The sequence below is a fragment of the Artibeus jamaicensis genome, unplaced genomic scaffold (assembly GCF_021234435.1).
Source record: "Artibeus jamaicensis isolate MK-2021 breed Jamaican fruit bat unplaced genomic scaffold, CSHL_Jam_final scaffold_612, whole genome shotgun sequence".
Taxonomy (NCBI): Eukaryota; Metazoa; Chordata; class Mammalia; order Chiroptera; family Phyllostomidae; genus Artibeus; species Artibeus jamaicensis.
The window spans coordinates 11,317,805-11,345,754 of NW_026522049.1; the positions used below are offsets into that span (position 1 = coordinate 11,317,805).

A 27,950-nucleotide genomic window follows, 5' to 3' on the forward strand; every position below is an offset into this window, starting at 1 on the left:
CACCCTCTAAATGCTAAGGCCACTGTCCTGCTGTTAACACCTTTCCTCCTCCAAGGGGGCCACTGTTCTGAGTTGGTTTTTAAGATTCCTGTGTTGTTGCATATCAGCTCACTTGTCTTCATTGCTGTCTGGTGTTGCTTGACTATACCAGTGGACTCAGTCTGCTGGGGATGGGCACTTGGGTTCTCCCCTAATTTTGGCTATTCAGAATACTCCTTCCCTGAACACTTGCACTTGCCTCTTGGTGTGAACATTGCATATGTTTATGTATTTAGGGACGGCGTTGCAACTGGATTGCTTAATGTGTCTTCAGTCTTAGTAGGTAATGTCTTTTCCAAAGAGGCCATACCACTTATACTCTTCACCCTCCATGAATGAATTTCTGTTGCCCTGTGTAGCACCATCACTTGGTATCAGTTGCTACGATGTCAGCCCTTCCAGGGCTTCTGTTGTATAATCTCATTGCAGTTCTAATTTGCATTTTTTTTTGACTAGATGAGCGACTTTTTCTATTTCTGGCCTGTTCAAGTCTTTTGCCTGCTTCCTTTGGCATTATTTTTCTTCCTAATTTTCCTCATATCTTCTTGGACAAGAACTGGTTGATAATATGTCCTGTAGCTACAGTTTCCCACCTGGTGGCAGTCTCTGACTGGTGTTTTCCTGACCACAAGGTCTTCATTTCAACATGGGCTGAGGGTAGTGGCACAGAGAAAGGCCAGCGAAGGGAAGTTCCAGGAGAGGGACCCGCAGCAGACCGGGTCCTGCTTGTAGAGAAGTCAGGTAACACAAGGACTGAAAAATGATTGTTGAGGAACCCTTAGTCTGTATGATTTTATGACTTTGGGCTCTGGACTCTGAATGTTGCGGCCACCACTTAATAGCTGTTTTCTTATCTGAAAGGCAGCGGAAGGGAACAGCACCCCTCTCAGGGCGGCTGGGCTCTGGCGCAGTGCCCAGCGCCTCATAAGCCATTACGTTAGCTGTATCTTTTAAAAACATTTAAGTGAGGCCCATCCTAATACCAGAGAAGAGGCATATAGGAGCTGTGTTTGTGTGGGTGCACACCTGTACAAACATGTAATTTGTGTGTGTCTGTATTTATTGGATACTGGACAAATGTCAGCTTGCAGGTTGGGAGTCCCAGCCCAGCAAGGTATGCTGTGGTTTCAGACCCTTGAACTCCTTAGTTTTTTAAAATTGCTATAGCATTAAAGAAGAGAGGCAGTCTGTAGTCTACTGGATTGGGGAGTAGAGGTTAAAAACTACTCCAATCCACTGCACCTGGCCCAGTTTGGGGTATCCATCCTGTGTGGTGAGTGATGAGCAAATTCTGTTCAGTTTTTACCTCCTGAGCACCTCTTGTCTTTCTGCTTATTCCATCTGTACTTCCTAATGTTTTACAGCCCCCTCCCCCAACACACATACGCACATACACACACTATAATCCATTATAATCTCTCTGTTTTCCTGTAACAGCCTCCTAAGAAGTATCATACCCCTTCTCCCCACTCACAATCTGTTTTTTTTAAATGATCTTTTCAAAATCCACTTTTGATTAGTATCCCCTCCCCCCTGCACCCCAACTCATCCTAAAACTGCTAGACTCCTTATTGCCTTTAGGAGTGAAAGACCCAAATCCGTAATGTGGTCGCTGAGCTCCTACTGGATTACTTGGCCTCTGTATACCCCCTGGCCTCCCCTTGTGTTTTTCTCTTTCATCTCCCTGTTCCCAAGCTGTGCTGTCCTCTCTGCTGTTCCTACCAGGTCCTACACTTCCTGCCAGCTTCCTTTTTAAGCCTCCTTCGTGGCACCGTTTTTCTTTTTTCCTTCTTTCTTTTTTTGTAGTATTTAAGCCTGTGATTATGCACTTGGTTGTAAAATTTTTTGGTCATCCGGTTCTCCTGCTAGAGTATAACCCCCTTGAGGACAAGGTCAAACTGATGTGTCCTCTTATTTACAGAGCTAAACACAGGACCTGGCATTTAATAAACTCAAATACTGTTTGAGTGAGAGAAGAATGTTGTACCCCTGGGGTTTTTGCATATGCTGTTTGATCTACCTGGAAAGCTTATCCCTCCTTTGGTAGCTGCTGTCCAGTTCTTTTCCTCGAGAACCCTGCCCTGAATCCAGAGACTGTGTCAGAACTTTGCTGTGAGCTCCCCAGAATCTCCCTATATAGCACTTACAGCTTCTGCTAGTTTGTTGGATATTTGGTTAATATCTGACATTCCTTCTAGATTAGTTACCTTTCTTACTCTGTTACTCACTTCCTGGTAACAGACTAGCTTAAAGCTTAAATTCAGCCCAGAAACTCCCAGAAGATCCTAGTGCGTCTGCAGGACTAGCTGCATGTTCCTTTTCTGCAAGGGCAGGCTGCTGCCGGAGCAGCCAGCCAGCAGCTCCTGGGGAAGTGGCTCAGTGACCCAGCGTCTTGCTAGTAGCCGTCTTGGTGTGGGTCTTTCCTAGACCAGTAATTAATTTCTAGTCCCTTCTATGAGTTTGTACTTCCCTGCTGAGTAGTGAATTTGAGCACTTTACCCACGTGTTTATTGGCCTTGTGCATAGCCTCTTGACACGTGTACCTTCAGCCTCTTAGCCCATCTTTTCTACTAGGGTACTGTATTAGATAGGTATCATCTGTCATGTTACTTTAAAAATGCAGTTTTACATGAAAATAAAGGATGCTTCCTCTTTGTTGTGGATGGGAAATTCCTAATCAACAATCGTAATGCCTAAGTGGCGTGAATTAAAACTGGCACACTTACCATTGAACCTGACCCATTACTGCTGCCACCTGAGCGGTAAGATTGTCAGCCTCAGGGTGCCTGGGCTTGGCACGGGGCGGGGGGAGTCCCTGACCTGACAGGAGCACCTAAGTGAAGCTCTGCAGTTGACACACAGCTTGTCACCTCTTTACTTAGGTATGTCATGATTTGTTTAAACTAGTTTTATTATTTAAGGTGAAGGAATGAGGCCAGTAGGAAAGAAATGTGGCCTGGTGAGTCTACAGATTTGGTCCATTTTTCATTCATTGAGTACTTTGTTGTGTGAGTATCATGATTTTTCATGCATGTTATTTAAACTGAAAGGATTTTTTAAAGCCCCTAATTTTGAATAAATCACAGCCTTAGAGAAAAGTGCAAAGATTTTAGTGTTGATATATCCCTCTTCTCACTCCTCTTACATTTTACATAATCATAGAACAATTATCAAGAATAAGAAATGAGTATCAGTACCGTAATAACTAAACTACTGACTATTCTGATTATGCTAGTTTTCCCTTTTTCTGTTTGAGGATTCCACGTTGCATTAAGTTGGTCATTTGTTTTTGATGTCTCTGAATCTGTCCCAGACACTCAAGTCTTCCCTCTTAGGACCTTTGCACTTTTGGACAGAATTGATTGATCATTCTGTGGAATGTAGCTCAATTTGATTTGTCAGATGTCCTCTACTTGTCGAAATAGGTGATGCATTTTTGGAAATCATGTTGTGGCCTTGGTGCATTCTATCACAGGGTTCACGGTGTTGACGTGACTTATCACTGATGATGTTTACCTTAATCATTTAGAGAAGGTGGTGGGTCTCCTCTCTAAAGTTAATGTTTTTGTCACTGATAGATATTTGAGGCTGCAATAGTCCTGTTACTCCTCGAACTTGGTTTTTCCTATGTCCTCCGTTGCTTTCCCTGTATCCTCACTGGCTGCTCCTTCTCAAGTTAGTTTGGTTCTTCCTTTTTTCCTTCTCCAATATCTGTCATCTTGGTCCTTGGGTAATTGGATCTTTTCTTTTGGGTTTAGTAACGGACTATAGAAATGATCCCTGAAAGTATAGTCTTCTTCTTTTGGGTTTAATACTACTTTGTTAATTACTTTTGGGTCCTTATTTACTCCGATCTTGGTCTTGATCTTAACTGCCTATGCTTGTTACTCCTCACCAATTGTTCCATGGGAACCTTAACTTAAGGATGTTAAACTGAATTTGTAATCTTGTGTCTGCTTTTTCCTTCAGTCCCCTAATTGAGAAAACAGCCCTCTTTGACCCCTCTCCCTTTTCACTTGAACTTTTAACTGGTCTCCCTGCCACAAACCATCTCCCACACCACAGCCTTCATGTGTCATTTGACCGCCTCACATGCCCTAGAGATTGCCCCTAGAGTTTCAAGTCTGTAGCATTACGGACCTGTCATGATGTTACTTGGGCAGCTTCTCTTTCTACCTTTGCCTAGTCCACAGGTGGAGCTTGTCGGCCATATCAAAGCCAGTTCTGTGTACAGCATCCATAACCTTGATGACACACTGTTTCTTCCTCTGAAACAACTTTCCGCACTTTTTCCTGGTCACCCTTCAAGCCAGTGTTGCTTTCTCGGAGACTCGGCCTCTGATCATCGCAGCACACACAGTCCTTCCATCCCCCAGGACAGCGTTGCTCACAAACCACTGGTGCATTGTTCCAAGCCTTCTTGGGTGGGAAGGAGTGGGGGGACACCTTTGTCTCCACAGCACTTAGTATGTCTGGTAAATGTTTGTTGAATAAATGAATGAATGAATGAATGAATGCTTTTATTATTATAGCCATAAGGATAGTAAAATTTAACTGGCTGCTTATATATTTAGATAATGTATAAGGTTTTTCTTAAACGTTATGATTTTTCATTATTTGGAGAACACTAGTTTTATTTATTCTATTTTTTGATTTGACCTTCTTCCAATTATAGGTTCACCCTGTGTTTTCAGTTTCTGTTCTCCAGTCTTTTCTCCATTTGATTTGTCATTCGCCCTAAAGGACAGTGAAACTGCCTAGAATGGGGATCTGAAGTTTTGGCAGGAAGCCCTTCCGAGTTGGCCATCTGAGTAGTGTCTTTGCCAGCTGGAGCTTGGAACAAAGGAACCAAAGAAGCTCTTGGTAGATTCTGAAATGCAGCTTTTTGCTTCTTCAGAAATTGTGATTCTAGTCAGTTGGTGCTGACTGAGAAATGGATGCAGGGCCGAGGATCCAGTAGTCACGAATTGCAGTATCTCCGTGCCTTCTGGGGTGCGTCACTGTGTACGGAATTGGTGGCCTGTGGGGACTAACTACAGCTGGAATTGTGGTCTGGTAGCATTTTGGAGCCAGAGGATGTTTTCACTTGAGAAAATCTTAAGCAGTTCCCTAACTTTATAGGTGAGGACAACTGAGGTCACCTATCTAGTAGTTAATGGCAGATCTGGGCTCTGGTCTTGCTATTTCTAGTGTGGCTCATTTTCTGTTTAACAGCATTTTTCAGAGTTACTGAGAAGTGGTCGTGCTGGAATCCTGCTGTAGGAATCACACTTTTTCCTTGGTCTCTCACAAACCTGGACGTTTGGGGAACGAGAAGTATAGATTTCTGGAAGGTCTTGGTCCAAGTATAAAATTATGATTATGCGTTCTTTTTCTTTCCTTTTTTTTTTTTTTTTTGAGAACACTACCTTCGTCATGAGAAAAATGACAAGCAAATTTACAATAAGGGTTGTTTTAAAAATCATTTATTTGACTAGATAATAGATGAACTTGATGAAAACTGCAAGAGGGTTCATAGCGAAAAGATTCTTACCAGCCCACCCCCATTTCCATTGCTGCACTCCAGAGACCCCTTGTTGTTTAGATCTTCCAAAGGAAGCCCCGTTCTCCTTTCGTCTGTGTGGTAGTGCTCACAAAAAGAGTGCTGATAAATTCACTGGTACCCGTTTTTTCTCCGTTTTAGCCTTCAGTTTCTGAGCAGTGTACTGTAAGATGCTCCTCCCCTTCACCCCTCCACAGTTGATGGCGGTTGTTTTTCGAATAGAGCAGAGTTGAAAGAACTTTACAACGAATAGCCTTGAGTCCTGACAGCTGAGATTTTCTTCTATTTTACTGTATTTGCATACCACAAATCAGTGTGTTCATCTGCCTGGGCATCCCTCAGTGCATTCAGGACTCCTCTTGGGGTGTGCTGGGTTTACAACCAACTGTGGCTAGAATTTTGCTGCTTTTTCTACTGAAGGAAACTAAGGGCTGAGGAGTGAAGAGAGATGACAGGGTTCATTGTTTAACCTAGGGATACATTTTATTGTGTTTTTTTTTTAAGTGATAAGTATTGGCAGGGCATAATACACATTTATATTGTGGATTGAATTGTTTTAGTGTGCTGGTCAAGAGCCTACCTCCTCACCCTTTCCGAGGTTTGATTCTCTATTGCCTTCCTGTGTGGAGGTCTCCCATCTGATAAACCAAGCTAATGAGACTATGTCTGGCCTTCATAGAGAAGTGAGGTACCACACTATGTCACCCTTTTTGGGGGAAGCCATTGAGTTAGTTGAGATGTGTGCTTTTCTAATCCCTCCAAAGAAGAAACATATTTTGATTGGCATGTGGAGAAGAATTGTTTTAGTATTTTTGTTTTCCCCCTTACCTTATACCAACAAAACAATTGAAGTTTCTCTTACGGTACTCCCCTTCAAGTTTGTACTGTAAGACCTTACTGTATGTGTTTTTCGGACCATAAGACACACCTAGGTTTTAGAGAAAAACAGGGAAAATTTTTCAAAGCAAAAAAGTGGAAAAATATTTAATAACATAGATAACATAATATTTCACCAATGTAAATGTAAACAACTCAACAGCAGCATTAACAGCCATTGCTCCTCCCAAATGGGGGGGTACGTCTTACAGTCCGAAAATATGGTGAATCCCTTAGTAACAGTAGATTAAATGCTTTTTATAATTAACTATAACACAAAATAGTCTTCTTAAATACTTGGTTTTCCTAAAAGCTAAGTTAAAAATAGATATTTGAAGCTTCAAACAGGATTTGTTAAATGTGGCTTAAAATACTTTGGCCCTGTATTGAGGTTGGGAATGATGAAAGGAGAACCCAGAGATAAAAGACCTAATGAAGAATCGTCACCCATGATCCCTGCACTTGGATATGATCACTCTCAGCATTCTGTCTGTCCTTTCAGCCTTGCCTTTCCCACTCATGTTTCAACCAAGCGAGGCTAACAACCTGTAAGCTGTTTCACAGAATTAACATTAAGCCAGTTTCCCCATTTGATCGATATTCTCTCGCAAAATGGAAAATTGTGCTCATTAAAACCACATGGTGGATGGTGAACCCTTTCATACCCTAGCTGTCCAGGCCATTGCCTGCACTTGGGTACCTCTCAGTTCGCACTGATGGGAAGGGGATTGGAAAGTCCAGAGACAGTGCCGAGGTTGGAGGGGGGGTCATGAAGAGAGGAGCTGGGACTGTGCAGCAGCTCAAGTCTTTACTATGTCAGTGAAGGTTGGGCAGATGGGCAGTTAGGGCAGATATTGTGATCATCTGTGTTTTTGGTAGACCTCTTAATGCTTGTCAGCAGAATTACTTACATCATCATTGCTTCATACCGATGGAGGGGTTTTCTTTTAATACATTGAATCATGGTCAATTTTTGTCAAAACAACAAAACAGCCCTGTTTCCAGCAGAGGTCTCATTGAAGGGAGGCTTGCTGCACTCGATTGGAAGGTTGAAACAAAACACTGGTAAGCTTGGCAGTTCTTATCTGTGGGAGTGAACAGAGGGATCCTTTCTCTCCCTCTCTTATTCATTGGGCAGGAAAGTTAATCTAGTTGCTTTGGGTTTAGGGAAGCAGGCTTTCTTCATAGGGATTCATTTTCTGAAGTAGCATTAATCTGTGGTTAAAGTCGCTGTGGGAAAGGAGAAATGGGCCCCTGGCACCTTCATGGGCACGATGTCGTGATGCTGATGACAGGGTGTGATGGGAAACAGCTGGCGCCTGGGAAGTGGGCAGTCACAACAGAACGCTGTGCTCAGCACCCCCCCTCCTGCCTTTTATTATCTCTGCAAAGGCCTTTAAAGAAACTTTATCGGTGCATTATTTTTAGGAGCCCCAATTCCATAAAGGGGTAACAGTAAGAGGGGCTGAATTACTTAAAGCCTCCAAGAGCATAACACAATTTATAAGAAATTTATTTTGAATTCTTTAGTGTCCATCCCTCAGGTAGTAATTTATTTCCCTCTCTAGTAAGAGTTTCTTGACTGTAGATGAACCTGAACTCTACGCAGTGGTTTGAGTAGGACCTTCATTGGAGCTTGTATTGCTCTACTTTATGGTGATTTTGGGGGAGTTTTTATGGAGTTGTCTATTTGTTTTTCTTTCTTTTTTTTTTTTTTGTTTCACGTGTGGGCAATAGTATACTAGAAAAGCTGTTATTCCTCCCTAGAAAAAAAAGCTTGAAGACAATTTTGTAGTATAATCTTAACTAGGTAGGACAATAGTGTTTAACTGTAATATGCAAGCATCCATTGACCAAGCCTATCAAATGGTTCCATCTTGTTTCCTGTAACATGAATATTTATAATTGCTGAGTTAAGAGGTATTTGACTTTCCCCTTTTCTTTGCACAGCGTAAGGACTGCTTCAAAATGTTTTGCGTGTCAGTAGATATTTTAAGATAATACTATTCCAGCCTTTATTATTTTCTACCTCATGTTAAGTACAAAGTTGCAGAATTAGCTGGAATACTGATTTTAGCTGGCAAGAAGGGAACAGAGCGGCATCTGTCCAAATTAAGTTAAAAACAAAGGAAGTTCCTGTGTCTAGTTTCCTGTCTCTTACAGCAAAAGCAAACAACAACAACAAGAAACCCTTTCATAATTATTAAGCTCTTTTCAGAGTATCTAATATAATAGTATGGATGTTAATGTGCTGAGTTGTTCACTAGATGTTCTTGCTCACATTATTAAAGATATTTTCTTAAAAGATAAATGACTTGTTTTTCTTTTCCTTTATCAGAGCACAGCGATGGAGGAAACCGCTATATGGGAACAGCACACGGTGACGCTTCACAGGGTGAGTTTCTGCCGCAGTAAACAATCGTGTGTAACTCAGGATATTGGCAGCTTTTGGAAACAATGGAGGAAAGCCAGGTGTCAGGAAGCCCAAAGAAAGGGGGAAAACTTTTCTATATTCCTTTGTTTAAAATCAGACTTGCAATAAATTCTTTATGAAGGTCAAAGGCGAACATGATTACTTTTTCAAATATCCCTTTGGTGTGGCTATTTGTATATTTGCTGTTTTTATTCCTGTGTGAAGAAACTTATTTTAAAATTTTTGAGTGATCAGATAAAAGACACTGTTACATAAATTGTAAACTGCTTCAGCCTTTCTGAGTACATATGCATGCACCGTAGGCTTGGGATTTAAAGTAAAACAGGTCGTGTGGGTAATAAAATCTTAAAAGATACTTGTTGATTTGAAACATGTAGACCCTGAGCTATTGCTTAAACACTTGCAGACGGGCACAGAGCAAATAGCAAGCTGGGTAAGAGTAAGAGCTTTGTCCGCCTTGCCCTTGAGTCCTGGTCTGCCTCTTTCCCTTTAAAAATGGGCAAGTCGCCCTGGCTGGTGTAGCTCAGTGCATTGAGTGCCAGCCTGTGAACCAAAGAGTCTCCAGTTCAATACCCAGTCAGGGCACATGCCTGGGTTGTGGGCCAGGTCCCCAGTGGGGAGCCATATGAGAGGCAACCACATGCTGATGTTTCTCTCCCTCTCTTCTTCCCTTCCCCTCTCTCTAAAAATAAATAAATAAAACCTTAAAAAAAAAAAGAAAAGAAATGAGGTTATCATAAATTTTCTTCTTAGTGTATTGGTATGGTCAATTTCCTGTGTTTTGAGTGTTGAACAGCCTTGCATTCCCAAGATAAATTTCTCTTGGTTGTGATGTAGCATCCATTTTATATATTGCTGGATTGATTTGCTGATGTGTTTTGAAGCTACTGTTTCTGTCCTCATAAAAGACACTGGTCAGTACTTTTTTTCGTGTATTATTTTTATCTGGTTTTGGCGTCAGAGAAAGCTACTAGCCACTAGCCACTAGCCACTAGCAAGCAGTTGGGAAGCATTCCTTCCTCTTGTGTTCTCTGGCGCGGTTGATGTTACGTAGGATTCATCAGTGGTCCTGGAGTCTTCTTTGTGGGAAGGCTTTTAAGTGTAAAGTCAAGTTCTTTGATGTTAAATGGAAGTATTCATTTATGTGTTTCTTTTGTTAGTTAGGGTTTGTTGTTGTGGTTTTTTTGGTAGCTTTGATAGCTTGTATCTTTCAGAGTGTTTGTTTCTTTAATTTGTGAACATATAATTGTTAACAGTGTTCCCTTATTTTACTGCTATTGATCTGTAATGAGGGTGTTTTGTTTTTTCTTTTAATTTGTGTCTTATATTTCTTGGTTTGTCTGGCTTGCAGTTTAACAATTTTGATTGATCTCTACCAGCTTTTGTTTTCATTAATATTTTTTGTTTTGTGTTCTGTTTAATTGATTTCTGTTCTTACCCTGTAGTATTTCTTTCTGCTGACATTGGGTTTAAATTGTTCTTTTTTGTAATTTCATAAGGTAAGTCCCAGATCATTCTCTGGAGATCATAGGTGTTAACCATCACATTGCATTTGTTTTTTCCCAGTACCTTTTAGTTTTTAAATAGGCAAAATAAGACACATCAGGTAAAATGTTTCTCCTTTCTACTATATTGCCTTGTTTTGTTAGGAATTCAGGTGTGGGGAAATACTGTATTTGCTGTAGATCATTAGCTTAAGTAAAGCAGGGAAATATCTTGGATACTGAGAAAACAGAACCTGATTTTCTGAATGTGGTAAGTGTCGCACCTCACAGTAGGGATGATACGCAGGTAGGTCTGAGAGCTCCCGTCCAGAGGTCAGTGTGAGTTTACTCAGTAGCCGGCCTCTTCCTGAGCTTCAGTGTCCTTTTGCCACAAGAAGGGTGCCAGCCCGGAGAGTGTTGTCAGGAGATACATGGGATGAGGTGGGTGTGCCGTTCATAACTGCAGTCCATAGACAGGTTACTCGTTGTGCTGGGAACAGAGCCGTGCTGCCTCTGGGCCTCATCGGAGGGAGTCGGGGGCACAGGGGAAGTCCTCAGCAGCCATTCCTCCAGGGACTGGTTTTGAGAGGTTTTAAAAATAGCCTTCCCTGTCAGAGCAAGCCAGAGACTTTTCTGTCAAACCAGAATTCATTTGACTTCATTCTCTGAGGCTGCAGCACAGTCCTTTGGTGTTTTGAGTTGGTCCAGAATAAAAGTCAGCTCAGTTAGAGCATTGTCAGCAAACTTGGGCTGTCGAGAGCCTGATGATAATATTTCAGGCCTTGCAAGCTAAATCTCTCAGTGTTCTGTAACTCTGCAGTTGTATTGCAAAAGCAGCCACGGACAATAGACCAAAAAATGGTATGGCTGTCTTCCAATAAAACTTTATTTACAAAAATGGGCAGCTAGCCCGATTTGGCCTGCAGGCCGTGGCTTCTGACCACTGATGCAGAGAAATCAACCGGGTCACCCCCAGTTGACTCACTTGGTCTGGGTTGGGGCCCCTAACATTGATTTTAAAAAATGTTTCACTTTGAAATGGAAGGCCATGGCTGCCAGCATCAGATTTTTGAGAAATACTGACAGAGGAATGTGAAAGGCATTCTCCCTGAGGTGACCAAATGGATTTTTGGTAACAGTAGTAGGTGAGGGGAGATAATTTGTGGGTATATTCTTTTGGCAGTGACCTGCAGTATAGATACCGTGTATTGCCAAATAGGCACAAATTCATATTCTTTGACCTGGATGGTCAATTACACTTAAGGTGGAGGTAACTTCATCTTTTAAAGGTATAAAAATTCTGTGGATTAGCACTCAACATTTTCTGCTGTTAATCATCAAGAATAATAATAATATGATTTGCTTCAGTCTTCTTTTGCATTCCCAGAGGACTTTCTTCATGTTTAGAATATTAGAAACTACAGAAATCCTGTTCATTCTTCAAGGCTAAGTAATTTTCTGGTGCTCCAGTGTGTGCCAAGCACTGTTACAGTCCCTGGAATTACATCAGAGAACAAACACAGGCAGAGCTTGCCTTGTGGACTCTGTTCTCCCCGCGGGGCCTCAGCGACTGGGCACTGGATACTAGGTGCTTGTCCACCCCGGCTCCTGCTGCATCACAGTGTTCTTCAGGGTCGGAAATCTCAGTCAGTGTTACATCCCCTTCCTGCTTAGTGCTTGCTTAAAAACCCGATAAAACGTCATTTCCTAGAGGTCACCCTGGTCAGCAGCGTCACTCTTAGGAGATCTTTTTGGCAGCATTGTCCAGTAGTGCAGAGCACACATGTAAGTTCAACTTGTCCAGCCTTCATGTCAAAAAAATGAAATAAGGTGAAATTAATTTTATAGTAGATCTTTTTTTTTTTTTTTAAATATTTTACCTATTTATTTTTAGAGAGAGGGGAAGGGAAGGAGAAAGAATGGGAGAGAAACATCAATGTGCGGTTGCCTGTAATCTGTCCCCCACTGGAGACCTGGCCTGCAACCAGGGCATGTGCCCTGACTGGGAATTGAACCAGCGACCCTTTGCTCCACAGGCCCATGCTCAATCCACTGAGCTACACCAGCCAGGGCTATAGTAGATCTTATTTATTGGCCTCAGTATATCCAAAATGTCATTTTCAGCAGGTAGTCAATATTTAAAAATTGATGTACTTTCCCTTTTCCCCATAGAGTCTTACAAAACTGATGCACGCTTTACAATTGCAGCATGTCTCTGCTAAGACCAGTTACATTTTCAATGCTGAGGAGTCACGTGTCTCGTTGATCATAAACTCAATTCACTCTTAGGCAGAGATGCAAACACAGAAGTCACTGCTGCTTCTGGCTCTTACAGTCTCAGAAAGGAGAAACACGGTGAAAGGAAATCCTTCGATGCACTTCCTTCTGTTCAGAAGCTACGATCGTATAATATGTGCATGCACATACAAGCAAATGTGATCATATCCTATGGCTTTAAACCACTCCCCCTACTCCATAACAATAAGCGTTGTCTGGGACATCTTCTCATGGAAACATAGAAAAACCGACGGTCTTGACACATTAAAAATTTTGTATGGTCAAGATACATGAGGAAAAAATAGAATATTTTACAAGTCTGTTGAAAATTCCCTGGGACGGCAGCCACCTTAGTCTTTCAGGAAGTCCAGTGCAGAGCCTCCGATTGCCTTGAAGTGGTAGTTTACTAGTTTATCTGTACCCTTTTGTATTTGAAGGTCAGTTTTACTGGATACAAAGTCCTTGGCTCACTGTTTCCCTTGAGTATCTCTATATTATCTTTGGCATAACATGTTGCTGCCCAGATGTGATGATAATCTAAGTTTCTTTTTTTATAAGTTAAAAACTCTTGCCTAGATATCAAAAAAACTTTTTCTTTAAAATCTGTTCATGTTATTTGAGTCCATCTTGGTGCTAGTCCCTGTGAACTGGCGTTCTCAGACAACAGGCAGCTCCAGTGATGTGTGTGTTCTTAGAGCGCGGTGTGGTTTCAGTTAAAGAACGACACTGGAGAGTTTCTATTTTCTAATTAGTTTTTACTATTACTTTGTTTTTATTTTCTTAGTTACAGTTTTAACTGTTTATTTTTTTCTCCTATGGTTTTGTTTTTTAGGGGCTCCCATGTGTTGGTTGTATCTATCTCGTTTGCCGATTTGGTCTTGTGTTGTATCAAAACTCACTGTTTAACATTTCTAGTAGCTCTTGAATTCTTTCGTCTCATTTCTGAGTTTTTATAATTCTTATTTATGTTGTTTCATGTTTTGTATATTTATGCCTTTTAGTTTGTTTTGTAATAGTAACAGTTTTGTTCCCCCTTTTTTGAGCACTCATTCTGGTATGCTTTCATTTTCTATAAGGAAATTATTCCACCCCTCATTATTTTTTATAGTAATTTTGTAAGGGATTTGATCCTGATACTGCTCATTTTTATGTGAAATTAGTTTCTTTGAGTTTTTGGAAATTGGCTTAGTTTCCTAGTGTGGGGGGTATGTGTGTGTTTGTGTTCGTGCTCGTGCATGTGCTACAAATCATACTGCTGCTTTCTGACACTGGCTGTCTCCGGGCCCTGTGTACACTTTATTTGGACTTTCCTCTCTTTACTTTGTCCCCGCTGTTCTGGTGCCGCTGAAGTGCGGTGCCCTGCCAGCAGTGCCTCCTCTGTGGGGCCCATGCTGGCAGAGCCGCAGTGAGGACTCCCTGGGGGTCACTGGGCAGTTGGGCTCCCCTGCAGGCTCCTCCTGTGTCCTGCTGTTGGAGCGGGCATAGCCCCTCCCAATTCAGCTGCCCTTCCCAAGGTGTCATGCCCTTCTTCCCAGGGAAGACCAGTTGGTTATTTGGGGTTCTCAGGTCTCGGGCATGTGAGACACCTTAGGGCTTTCCTCAATCAAGTCTCATGCTTAGTTGGTTGGTCCCCACCTGCTTGCGTCTTGCACCTGGAGGGGGCACCCTGTTTATCTGGCTCTGTTGTAAATGGCTGTGGAGGTTTGGTTTGTTGTGTAGTTGCCCTGCTTGTATTTATTGGGAATTCAGGAAAGCTCCAAATCTGTGCTACTACCATGGCTGCAGATTTTTCAGAAGTCTGTGGTTAATGCTTTAATTAATGCTAGTTTTAAAAAAGGCAACTCTCAAAAGGGAAATTGACTTAAACAAAAGACTTGGTTTTTAGTTTACTAACCTTGATAAAGCACTTTGTGTTGGGCCCCCACATTCGGGGAGGGGTGCGCCTATTGGAAAACAGAGATGACATGTGACTCCTTCCCCAGTGCAGCCTTGACCCCCAGGTGGCTTTAATGGCATTGCCATGTGTCAGGTGGCTGAAGTGTGTACATGCACTCTGGGGAGCTTGCAGGAGAGCTGGGATGGTTTTATGAATGAGATGACATTGAACCTGGAATTTGAAGGCCAAGCTGAAGCTTGCAAGACTGATGATGTGCTAATGAAGTCCTAGGCCTAGAGGAGACACAAAAGTATAGCTTAGTATTGCATGGGCTATTTAAGCAGGGATCTGGACTTAAGGTTGTTAACAGCAAAGAGGGGTGCCAGGGAGCAAGTTTGAGTTCTGTTTCAGGAGATTGACACTGAGAGATTTTGGATCTCTGGGCAGTGGAATGACAGGGTCGGGTGGGTTTCAGAAGAACCCTTCAGACATGGTGGAGGGTAAACCGTAGTGTAGCGGAGGTGAGCAGTGTTCTGTAAAGACCAGATGAAAGACATCGGAGGGGTGGGAAATGTGGAGTGGTTGAACCCTTTGAAGTTTTGGTCACTGCCCTGCTCTGCTGTTCACAACACATTTAAGGCTGAGGTTCTGGGCCCTGGGTGCCTGTGACAGTCACTAGTTTAGTGGGTATGGGGCTGGGCTTCAGACACCAGCGAGCATTTCTGAAACTGTTCCACAGCGATAATTCTCTGCAGCCAGGGTAGGAAACCAGACTTCTGGGTAGTTGTTAAAAGAGCTGCAGCAAACACTGATTCTGCAGATTTCACACCCTACTCAGTGCTGGAGCTGCATGGAGGCAGTGATCTGGGCCAGATGTAAATGCAGGGTTATACCCATGTATGGAATAAAAGAAAAGCAAAAGAACAGGAGAGAACAGTCCCCTTGTCCACAACCCTGGGCATTTAGGGCTTTTTTCCCCCAGTATCTGCACTGACAAACAGTCTGCAATAAATTGTGTGCCTGTGGGTTTTCATATTGTTAGAGGTATATGTCTTTGGGTTATACTGTCAAAAGGTGAGTATTGTAATTTTGTTAGGTATTGCCACATTTCTCTCCTAAAGAGCTGTGGACCCTTCTGTGCCCATCAGCAGGCTATGAGAGTGCCCACTTCTTTGCAGCCCCCCCCAAACAAAAGGTGTTGCCTTGGCTTTTGATTCTTACCATTCTCTGTGTGCTTTCAATTGGAATTTCTCTGACTATGAGTTTCAACATCTCATGTGGCTTTGGTAAATTGTTTCATTGTCTTTTGTTTATTTTTATTGCGGTAATGTTGGTTCATAACATTATATAAGTTTCAGGTGTGCAACATTGTAATTCCACATTTGTATTACACTACAGTGTGCTCACCACCCAAGGTCTGGTTTCCATCCACCACCATACAGTTGACCCCCTTTCACCTGTTGTGTCCTCCCTCCACCCCTGCCCCTCTGGTAAAAAGCAGTCTGTTATTTATATCTGTGAGTTTGTTTTTGTTTTAATATTCCATGTATGAGTGAAATTATACAGTATGTCTTTCTCCATTAGGCTCATTTCACTTATAATACCCCCGAGATCTGCTGTGTTATCACAAATGGCAAGGTTTTGTCTCTTTTATGGCTAAGTATAGTGTTCCATTGTGTGTGTGTGTGGCTTCTTTACCCATTCATCCCTCGATGGGCACTTAGGTTGTTGTCCTATCTTCACCATTGTGAATAGTGCTGCTGCTGTGAACATGGGGGTACATACAACTTTTTAATTAGTGTTTTTAAATTCTTTGGCTATTCAGAAGTGGCATTGCTGGATCATATGGTAGTTCTATTCTTAATCTTTTGAGGAATTTCCATAAATGCTTTACTTGATGGCTGCACCAGTTCACAGTCCCACCCACAGTGCACAAGGGCTCCCTTTTCTCCACATCCTTTCCAGCACTTGTTGTTTCTCGTCTTGTTGGTAACAGCCATTTTAACAGGTGCGAAGTGAAAACTCGCTGTAGTTTTGATATGCATTTCCTTAGTAATTAGTAATGTTGAACATCTTTTAATGAGCCTGTTGGCCGTTTGTGTGTCGTCTTTGGGAAAATGTCTGTTGAGATCCTCAGCCATTGTTTTAATTGGATTGCTTTTTGTTATGGAGTTGTATGAAGCTTTTAAAAATATATATATATATATTTTGGATATTAACTTCTTATCATATGTATTATTTGCAAACATCTTTTTCTATTCAGTAGGTTCTTGTTTCATTTTATTGATGATTTCCTTTGCCATGCAGAATCTTTTTAGTTGGGTAAAGTCCCATGTGTTTACTTTCTGTCTCCCTTGCAATAAAAACATTGCTAACACCGGTGTCAGGGAGCTTAGTGCCTGTGCTTTCTTCTGTGTTTTACTGGTGCAGGTCCTGCGTTTTGTGTGGTGTAGGGTAGTGGTCTGGTTTCATTCTGTTTGTGGTGTCTGTGGATCTGTCTGTTCTGAACATTTCACGTGAATTGAATTATACTACACAGAGTCTTTTATGACTGACTGGCTTCTCTCCTATAGCATGTTTTCAAAGTTCATATATTTCATAGCGTGTATTAATACTTCATTTTTTATTGCAAATAATATTCCATTGTAATAACATACCACATTTAATTTATCCATTCATCAGTTGTTGAACATTTGGGTTATTTCTACTGTGGGGCTACTGTAAATTATGCTGCTATGAACATGTAGGTGTAAGTGTTTGTGTAGAAACATGCTTTCATTTTTCTTGGGCATATAGGAGTGAAATTGCTGGTGTTCTTCTTTAAGAAGAGTTTTTTCTTTTGTCACTTCAGTAGGCTTTGGGCTGGAAGTGAAGGTTGTGACACAAGCCCAGTCTCCTTTGGGTGTGGTCTCCTCTGTGGTCGACTAGATGGCCTTTGTCCTCAGGTGCTTTGGCGTGTAGAGTGCTTGGTAGAAAAACCTTATCTGGTTTAGTGCTTGCAGGGAAGTTGGTGTTTCTTTAGGCTACTCTGAATTCTTCATTCCTCTCTAGGGGATGGTCAGGATTTCTCTGAGATTAGGTAATTTTTTAAATAACCTGAAAATATTTTGAATTCTTTCAGTTGCAGGGCAGTCCTTAGTTGTTGTGGTAAAGATTTTAAAATTCATTTAGAAGTATACATTTTATTATAATTTTTAATTAAAAGTGTACTTTAAAATGTTTGATATGATTACTATGTTCTTCGTGGTATACACAATGTGCATAAAACATAGCGTATGAGTTCTAAAGAGATTTTGGCATAATTGAAGGAAATTGATATAGCACTTGATTTTCACAGCTGTTGGTGTTCTATTGTGTAAAGTGGCACCACTGTATGTACAAGTGAAGGCCATCACTCTGTGTGTTAGTGGCCTGTGTGTGGTGGATCACATTGGGCACTGCCAGGCCCCTTAGGAAGGAACCCTTTTGCTAATCAGAGCGACAACTCAGCATTTCAGTGTCAGAACGTTAAAACATATGTTAGTTCTTTAAGAACATTCATGTGATTGGCAGTTTTTACTATTGTCTTGTGTCATTTACTTTATTAGAGACATGCATTTCCACACCAGGATAGGTCATTTCGTTGTATAGTCTTATAGGTGAGTGTGTGTGTCACAGATGTAACGAGGTTGTAGTGTTTCTATTTCAGTGTTTGTAGTTTGCAGAGTATGACAATGAACAGTTATTTTTCTTAATAGTAACATTTTACTGTAATTATTGTTCCAGGCTCCTGGATTCGGATTTGGAATTGCAATATCTGGTGGAAGAGATAACCCCCATTTTCAGAGTGGGGAAACCTCAATCGTCATATCCGACGTGCTGAAAGGGGGCCCAGCGGAGGGGCAGCTGCAGTAAGTGGGTGTCCTCCCCCGGAGCAGCTGGGGGCAGGCCCTGGGCGCAGGCCACTGGCACACTGTTCATTTCATGGCTGCTTGGGGAGGCCTTTGCATTCGTGCACATTTATTCTTACCTCAACTGTGAGGTGGGAAGTAAGTGTACTTACCGTACAAAGAAGGTCCCTGTCAGAAGAAAGATGGGGACCAGAGCACCCTATTCAGTTCGGGGTAGAATTTAGCCTTCAGGAGCCTCTCATCTGGAGTTTTGCCCTTGTTCAGTAAGATTATCAAATAAAAAGAAGCAAAGATACATTATTAGCAAAAATGTAAGAGTAGCATCAGAAGGGCTAAAAGGAAATTGGAAAGGATTTATTATGTTGAATGGAGAAAAACATTTTTAATTTTCAGCTTTATGACACAGTATCACTTAATGCCCTGTACTTGTACCACTAGAATTACTTTGTATATCGTGGTATCTGTTCAGTCCTTTGGGGAAACATTAATGATTTTAAAAAGTCAATGGATCTGTGGTTAGTTACTTACTTGCTAAATGTGCTTGTGGGAGATCTGAAAGTAAATAGACATTTCATCATTGATCTGAAGGCAAATAGATTAATCACCCCATAATTAGAATTTTTAAAAAATATTTTATTCATTTATCTTTAGAGGGGAAGGGAAGGAGAGAGGGAGAAAAATATCATTGTATGGTTGCCTCTCGTGTGTCCCTCGCTGGAACTGGCCTGCAACCCAGGCATGTGCCCTGACTGGGAATCAAACCACAATCCTCTGGTTCACAGGCCCGCGCTCAATCCACTGAGCTACACCAGCCAGGGCTAGAATATCTTTTACAGATACTCATGTTGAAAATATCTTCACAAACTTATCTGTATGTTTCTCTTTAACATGTTTTTGTGACTTCTTTCCTTAGGGAAAATGACCGTGTTGCGATGGTTAATGGAGTTTCAATGGATAACGTTGAACATGCTTTTGCTGTTCAGCAACTAAGGAAAAGTGGAAAGAATGCAAAAATTGTAAGTCTCCTTTACCTCTGATTTAGTAAAGGTGCCAGCTTTATTGTTGGTAACGTTCCTGGTGTTGGATGTATCATTCTCTGTAAGAAAGTGAAATCTGGGCCAGGAGTTCTGAAGTTATCTTTATAAGAGTGTTTTTCCCCCCTGATACTGGCGGTGTATTTTGTTGCTGGTGTGTTTATTTTTCCAAAGTTCAGATACCGGGATTTTTTTAGTTGAAAAAGGAGAGGGATGGCTGAGTTCAATGGTTACTTGCCTCTCTATGGCTTAAGGTTTCCTTCTCCCTCCTTTTTTTAAAAGATTTTATTTATCTTTAGAGGGGGAAGAGAGGGAGAGAAACATCAATGTATGGTTGCCTTTCGTGCATTCCCTGCTGGGAACTAGCATGCAACCCAGGCATGTGGCCTGACTGGGAATTGAACCACGATCCTTTGGTTCACAGGCCTGTGCTCAGTTGCGCTCAGTCCACTGAGCTACACCAGCCACAGCAGTTTCCTTCTCTTTAGGTCCTTAAGTTGGAGTGAATGTTGGCGTGTAGTCTGTTTGAAATATAAAGGGCAGGAAAAAGGAGGTTTACAGTTGTTCGTATGGGAAGTGATACAATAATTAATAAAAGGATGAGATAAGAATAAATTGTATTTCACATACTGCCAGCTGTAAACCTGCTCCTGTCCTGCCCTGGAGCGCTCTGTTCTGTGAAAGGGTGTGTTGAATGGGCAGGATCTCCATTCCCCTCGGACACATGCGCCATCAGCTACTTTCCCAGTCACTGTGCAGTTTGAGGGGGGAGGGAGTGGTAAGAGTTTCTTTGTAGAGTTTTTCAGGGTGCACTTGATGACATTGTTTCAATCTATAGGTAGGCTCTTCTACTTTGTGTTTCTCTGAGAATATTCTTTTTAAGTAAGGGAAAAGAAGTTCCATTAACTGTTGATGTTGGCCTCCAAACTGAAGTAAAGTAGGCGGATGTGATGTAAAGGTTGTATTTAAAATGCCATCCACAATCAGAAGCGCGGTAGCTGCTTTGCCCAATTTGCTCATCCCCATTTCTGCCCCATGTGGCCTCTGAAGGGACTGCAGGGGGCACTGTTGGGGCCTCAGCTTTGGGGCACAGAGCAGGAGGAGGTTGGCAGCTAGGTGGTTGTCCTGCCTTGTCCATTGATGACCTTCGACTTCCCAGTGGACACTCAGAACCCAGTAGAAAGGAGAGACTGGAGGGAGGGAGGAGAGTGCCTTGTGCTTTGACCTCTGGGAGCTGTGGGGGGTGAGCTGCCGTGCTTCCTGGGACTGCACCCCACAGTTGGGGGCCTCTCGTCTGCACAGGGTGCTGCCCAGCGTGGGTGCCGTGTTTCCCACATCCCAGTGGTGCTGGTGTTCAGTCAGTGCATTCTGAGTGAGAGACGTCCCCTGTCGAACACATTCCTACAGCCTCATATAGTTGCATTTTTGGCCGTCAGTGCGATTTTCAAACTGCAGTGCACCTGCAGACTGTCTAGTGGGTGGTAGAGGTTCTGAACAGTTTTGTAACATAGCTTAGTATTTACAGGAGCATATTGCTAATTTCTATAAATCTAATAAGCTTTAGCTTTCTTGACTTAGCTACTGATCTTGGCATTATCATCATTACTCACAGTATTTTCAGATGGTGGCTGTGCATTCCAAGGCGAGCAGCTTGGGTGAATCAGGTGTTCTCCCTCTGTATGCGGCTGTGAGCTCCCCCTACTCTCATTGTCACAGTTAACAGATGTGGCAGTGATGCTGGGTGTTAACACTTAAAATTTTGAAGCAGATTTTAGGGGGAAAAATACCTAGTTCAAAATAGTTTATTTGAATGAAAGACTCAGTATAAAATAAAACAGTGAAATGCAATTATGAGAATAAAATACAGGGTATATGCTTTTATAATTCTATCAAGGTAAATGCCTTTATAAACATAATGCCAAAGGTAGGACCATATAAGTGAAAGTGACAGGACAACATGAAAATTGAAAAACTCCCATTTCAAACAAAATGATTCAAAAAACAAAAAATGACCACAAACAACTTAGACATACTCACAAAAGCAAATGGGCAAAGTACCCATGCAGTCTATGTGGTTTGTTCAGTAAAAGTCCAGCCATTGTTAATATAATGAGAACAATTTGTGTGACAAGGATGTAACCTGGCAACCAAGGAGAGTGGACTAGAATGTGTGTGTGTGAACAATGATGACTTCACTGTACTAGTCAGTGGGGACAGTACACGCCATTGAGTGAGGAGCTGTGCCGTGTGGCCGTCGCAGTCAGCGTGACTGAACGAGGAGAGCAGTGAATCTGCATCAGATTTTGCATGAAGTTTGAACATTCCTCCGTGGAAACTATTCAGATGATGCAGAAGACCATGGTTATGGGCAACTGGATATTGGCAGCTTCATCACGACAGCACACCCACTCACGCAGCATATCTCTCGTGCAGACTTTTTTGGTGGACGTCAAACCACTGAGGTGACTCAGCCCCCCTACAGCCCAGATTTGGCGTCCTGCAACTTCTGGTTTTTCCCAAAAGTAAAATCACCTTTGAAAGGGCAGGGATTTCAGACCATTGATGAGATTCAGGAAAGTACAAGGGGGCAGCTAATGGCAATTAGGACAACTGTGAGTTCCCAAGCTGCCTACTTCGAGGGGGACTGGGTATCATTGTCCTGTGTACAGTGTTTCTTGTATCTTGTATCTTCAACGTATGTTTCTTTTTCATGTCACATGGCTGGTTACCTTCTGGACAGACAAGGGCTATAACAATACAGCACTCTGGTATGCCAATCTTCACAATATAAGTGCGAAGGATACAAATAAGTAAAGAAAAAACACAAATGGGCTATGTATACACTATGAGATGATCAAACTCACTTGCAATTTTAAACTATCTCATTTGCAGTATTATGCTTAGACTTTCAACTTGGCAAAGATGAAAGGGTGTTGATGAAGTTAGAATCTAAATGCCCTACTGGTTTTCTGAAGGGCAATGTGGCATTCCATGCATCAGCAGTCATTCACATCCTCTGACTGCACAAAGCCGTTCCCGATAAGTTACTCTGAAGACCAGACCCCAAGACGCCCGCCATGACTGGCGTGGGCAGTGCCTGTAGCCCAGTGAGCTGCTGTACCGCCACATGTGTGCACCGCCACATGCACACACACTGACCTGTTCACAGAGATGTCATCTCTAGGAAGGAGTTGGGCCCATTCATTTGCATCGTAATTCTTTTTAGTATGTTCAGAATTTTAGTAAAAGTACACATGCTCACTGTGTTATAAGCAATATCTATTTCTGTATTCACCTATCATTACAACAAAATTAAGCGTATTTACGGTAGTTATATTAGTGAAGAAGTACTAACTTTTTAATTCAGTGGAAAAGAAGTCTCTTACTGAGCCTAATGCCCAAAGGGCTCTAAGGTTACGAGAATAATTATATCAATAAACCACCATTATAATGTAAGAGCACAGGGAAGAAGAAAGATTAGTAGGCCAGGGAGGGGGAGGGGAAGCTGGTTATTCAGAACTTAAAAACCAAAGCCCGTCTATAAGGGCCTTGAGGTTCTGGTGGTAGCCAGGGATAAGTTAAGAAAGACATCTTACAATGAAAGGCCACCCTGGGGTTCTATTCTATACATCATATGGCAGTGAAAACTTAACATAAATTAATGATGTGATCCAGTCTCTCTCAGTGTAGAAACGAACAGTAGAAACTATTTTCTACTGATTAAAACATCCTTCTACCCAACCTACCTGTGGCGCCCCCAGAGCAAAAAATACTTGACCAAGCTTCCAGAGTTCTACCTTTCCAGCTGATACAGAGGAAAATCTATTCTTTGAGCCTCCCCAGATCCTTCTTACACGTACTATTCCAAATGCATTACAGGTTTTAGACCTATGCCCTACATCACCATTTCTATGGGAAAGCCTAGGGTATAGAAATACAATTTTCTTGGGTTTGTTGTCCATGTGGGGTATGTCTACTGAATATTTAGAGGGGAAAAACAAAAGAGCTCAACATTTTGGAGGTATGGAGAATCCTGTCAAGTACAGTGAATTTGTAGAGGAGCCAATCAGCAAAGTGTGGAAATGCAGCCATCCGAGGGGGAAGGTAGTTGAGGATTGGAGTTTGTCATGGCAGGCGACTGAGGGTCAGGAGGAAGCCACTTAAATACCGTATGTGACATCTCCTGCCACCGTGGGAGGCGTTGAAACAAGGAGGGGGGGTTGACGGGCTGAGGGAACAGGAGAGGACGGAGGGATCGGAAATGAGACAGATAGGGAAAGGTTTCAGGAGTCGGGGGTGTCAGAGGTGAAAGACAAGGAGTGATACCCAAGGTCTCAGACCCCTGATGAGATCCGGTGTGGCTCAGTGTGAGGAAGCCAAGTGCAGACCAGGCACGGGAGGCCACTTAATCAGGAAGTCATGCATGTAGATCTTGAACTACAGAAAGTGAAGGAAATACGTGGACAGGGAAAATTGAACCAGTTACTAGAGTCATTGAGGAAACAAAACCTGAAGAAGCAATGGACACGTAGACTAGAAATCACAGACCGGAGGGATGCGGGACGCACAGCAGTTTGTGTTGGTGCGGTGTGACGGGGTGTTAGCTCCAGCACGCTAAGTCGGTTGTTAGTGTGGGGGTAGAAGTAAAATGGTCTCTTTGAGGTCCAGCAGGATCATCATGGGCCCTGATAGCAAGGGATTCTCAGATTTTTTTTTAAAGATTTTATTTATTTATTTTAGGGAGGTGGGGAAGGGAGGGAGAAAGAGAGGGAGTGAAACCTCAGTGTGTGGTTATCTCTACCACACCCCATACTGGGGATATGGCCTGCAACCCAGGCATGTACCCTGACTGGGAATCAAACCAAGCGATGCTTTGGTTCGCAGGGTTGCACTCAGTCCACTGAGCTACACCAGCCAGGGCTGGGATTCTCAGATTTTTAAAAAATCAAGTTGGGCTTGCAAGTCTGATCTGATTTGGTAGCAGCTACAGTATATTTTTGGTATTGGAGTATAGTGCCCCATTTTTTATTGAAACCACCAGTAATTGTTAGTTTTCCTTTAAGCTTGTGATAGTACACTTGAAAGATCTTTCTGAGTTAGTTAAAGTAAGGACTTCATTCAACCCACTATTCCAAATTTGGCTCTTAAACAGCCCTGTTGATCAGGAGAGCAGAGAACCCAGCCATTACAGAAATGTATTCCTTAGTAATTTGTTACAATTGTGCAGTATATCTGTGATTTATAATTGGTTTAATTAATGTGGCACCAGAAAAATGTAATTTTCCTTTCTCTTAAGACCTGAAGGCTCCTATAATATGCAAACCAATCAGCTTCTTTTATAATCTGCTTTTACTTGTAGACTATTCGAAGGAAGAAGAAAGTTCAGATACCTGTCAGTCGTCCTGACCCTGAACCGGCATCGGAGAATGAAGAAGACAGTTATGATGAGGAGGCACACGACCCACGGAGTGGCCGTGGGGGGCCAGGCAACAGAAGGAACGAAAAGAGCTGGGCGAGGGACAGAAGCGCAAGTAGGGAGAGGAGTCTGTCTCCACGCTCTGATAGGAGGTCTGTGGCGTCCAGCCAGCCTGCCAAGCCCACCAAAGTCACGCTGGTGAAATCCCGGAAGAATGAAGGTATTCTGCACCAGCCTGGTGGTCGTTTGCACGGGGAAAGCTTAACACTGCCTGCAGTGGAAGTCAGCGTCCCATGCTCCATGTGTCTGCTTTCTTTGCCTTTTGCTGTCTTCCTTCTCGTGTCCTGCTGCTGTAAGGCAGCTCCTGTTACATCAGGCTTCGGAAATCACCTGTTTTCTCCTCTGGAATCGTTCTGTGTAGCAGACAGTACTTCAGATAAATTGTCCATGGCTGGACTTTGGATTTCTTGTGATTAGAACAGCCAAGTACAAATCAGGCTAACAAGGAAGATCACACTGTGACCAAGTTGAAATGTAGTATTTTATTTAGCTGTTAGGATCAGTTAAGTAGTAGCAGAACCTTGGGGAGAAATCTTGTGTATTGGAGGTGGGGTGGGTGGCAAGTGTTTTTTAAAATGAAGAGAGATTGGGGGGAAGGAGCCCCTTGTAGGGCATTTCTCTGTAATGCAGGTCTCAAAACAATTGGAAGTGAAGGCCAGCTGCCTCCTCTCAGTCACATTTGCTGGAAATGAATTGTGGCCTCTTTCTGCCATGGGCACATCTGGCCAGTGGAAAGCGTTTATGACCCATCATTTTGACGGCGAGGTGTTACAGCAAGAATACTCAAAGGCTCGCCTTGATCTCCTTTGCCAGACCCTGCCTGACGCACCCCTTCCTGGGTCTTCCTCCTCCTGAGTCACACTCTGCATCTCACACTCCCTCTGCGCCCCTCTCTCGGTCTGTTCTGTGCTGTTCCCTAAACTGTTTGTGCTGAACCGGTGGGAATGGTCAGCCTTTACTTCACTTGCCTTTTCAGTTGTGTTGTGCACTCACTGCTCCCTGCTTAATGTCATCTCTTGGCTTCTTTGATATGGCATCCTTTTGGGGTCCTTCCTTTTTTTGTATCCTTGGAAGGCTCATTCTCCTCATCCTACCTTTCAGTGTTTTTAGATTTCTGTTCTGGAATCTTTTCCACTTGACAGAGCCTCTCTAGGCTGTCTCTGTCCCAGCTGCCGAGAACGGCAACACAGGACTTCTCTGCCCGAGCCTACATGTGTGACCTGGGAGCCAGCTGACTGCTGGCCGTGTCCTCCAGGTGTCTGCGTAGGTCCCCAGACTCAGCACACCTCCAGTGAAACTCACTCTCCCTCTTAGAGTGTTTCTTAGTCTTTCCTGTGGCTCACTTCACTAAATATATTCCCAGCTACCTGGTGTCTCAAGCCTGTCACAGGTGATGTGGTAGTTAATCTCGACATTTTTCCCTTCACTGTCCTACGCCCAGTTAATACGTCCCGGCTTCCTAAACACCACTCTTAACAGCCCTACTCTGCCTCTCTCCTCTGCCACCACCCTCCTCCAGGATAGTGTCCTCTCTTTTCTTCCAGCTTTATTGAGGCATAATGGATATTATATATAAATTATAAAATTGTGTATCTCAAGGTGCACAACATGATGGTTTGGTGTATGTGTGCCTTAAGAAGTGATCACAGTCAAGTTAATGAACATACCTGGTGTCTCACAATTATCACGTGTGCAGGTGTGTCTCTGTGTTGAGCACCATCATTTCTTTGGTGGGCTTGTCCTGTCTCATAAACTAGTCTCTCGATCCCTTTTAGTGGGTTCTGCAGACTTGTCCACAAAGGTGATCCTCTGCTACACTTACCCTTTCATATCTATCTATCTATCCATTTCTCTCTCTCTCATGACTTCTAAGTCCCAGCTGCCCTGCCCTATGACTTCAGCAGACCTAAGGCTTTTCTTCATGTGTTCTGGTGCATTTGTTTGTACCCATCTGTCTTTACCACCTCCCCACCACACACGCATGCCACAGCACACACACACACACACACACATACATATATGCACACACATGCACCTCAGCCTCCAGGTTTGGTGTATTTCCCCTTGAGTATCTCTCAGGTACAGTTTTGGCTTGAGGACAGTAGTCCTCCGTGGAGGGGACCTTCCCGGAACCCTGTGAGACGGGAGACCTGTGCTGCCCGCTGCCCACACTGCTAACTGCTGTGCTGAGGTCTCCCCCTGCTGACCGTGGAATTCACCAGGGTGCAGCTGTTGTGTCTCATTTGCTGCCTTTTAGCCACAGTTCCATATTTTACACAAGGGATTCCTCGGAATAAGTGAATAAATTACTACTACATAAGGAATATTTGGGAGTCATCTCTGTATCGATCATTTATAACTTAAATCTTGAATATGGACAGTCTTCTCCGTACTCCTGTGTGGTATAACAGCCATTTCGGAAGCATGTGGTCGGTTGCCTGGGTCCCCTAGATAGTCCTTTTCTCACCCTGATTCTGTGTCTGCTGGCAGCATTCTGCGTACATTTCCCATAAGTTAAACTACCTGGTAGAACTTTGATGAGCTTGAGTAGCAGGTCTCTTACCTCATTTTAAAAGGTTTTATGTTTCCAATCTTGGTTTCTGTTTTGTTTTAAATACGGTAAGACTCAGAGTCCTTTTCTCCCTCCTGGCAGACTGGAAGCATCCTTTTCCTATTGACATTAGGTTGCAGTCATCGTTCTGGACAGTTTTCTGGATTCTCCTGGTAGTTTCCTCAACTCTGACCAGCGCCCTCACCCATGGACGCAGTCACTGTGGCCTCATTCTTGGCTGCTTGGTGGGTTGTCGGAGGAAAGGAGTGGCACTTTTAACTGCAGCCCAGACCCCCCTGGCTGGGTGTTGCCTTCATTTGCTCCGCTGAGGGTAGCGCGTGCCGATCAGCACTCTTGGGCATGTCTCCCTAGTGCTGCAGGTGTGTGGGGTGGGAAGGAAAGGCTTCTGCCGCAGGAGCTGGGAAACAAAAACAGTCTATGCTTGGTAATGCCCGTCAGCACTAGAATTGT

The 27,950-nt window shown here is 42.9% G+C and overlaps 1 protein-coding gene and 1 pseudogene across 9 annotated transcripts in view; one reads left to right on the plus strand and one right to left on the minus strand.

Annotated features, from left to right (window-relative positions):
- The window catches only part of TJP1 (tight junction protein 1), a 208,384-nt gene that overhangs the window by 135,522 nt on the left and 44,912 nt on the right, over window positions 1–27,950 (plus strand). For all 9 annotated transcript variants that reach the window (XM_053658944.1, XM_053658945.1, XM_053658946.1 and 6 more), the window contains 4 exons: window positions 8,796–8,852; window positions 18,294–18,418; window positions 19,332–19,434; window positions 24,812–25,088. In XM_053658944.1, the coding sequence (XP_053514919.1) occupies window positions 8,796–8,852; window positions 18,294–18,418; window positions 19,332–19,434; window positions 24,812–25,088 (562 nt within the window). The remainder of the gene's footprint in view (window positions 1–8,795; window positions 8,853–18,293; window positions 18,419–19,331; window positions 19,435–24,811; window positions 25,089–27,950) is intronic.
- On the minus strand, window positions 3,743–3,835 carry LOC128626456 (uncharacterized; annotated as a pseudogene).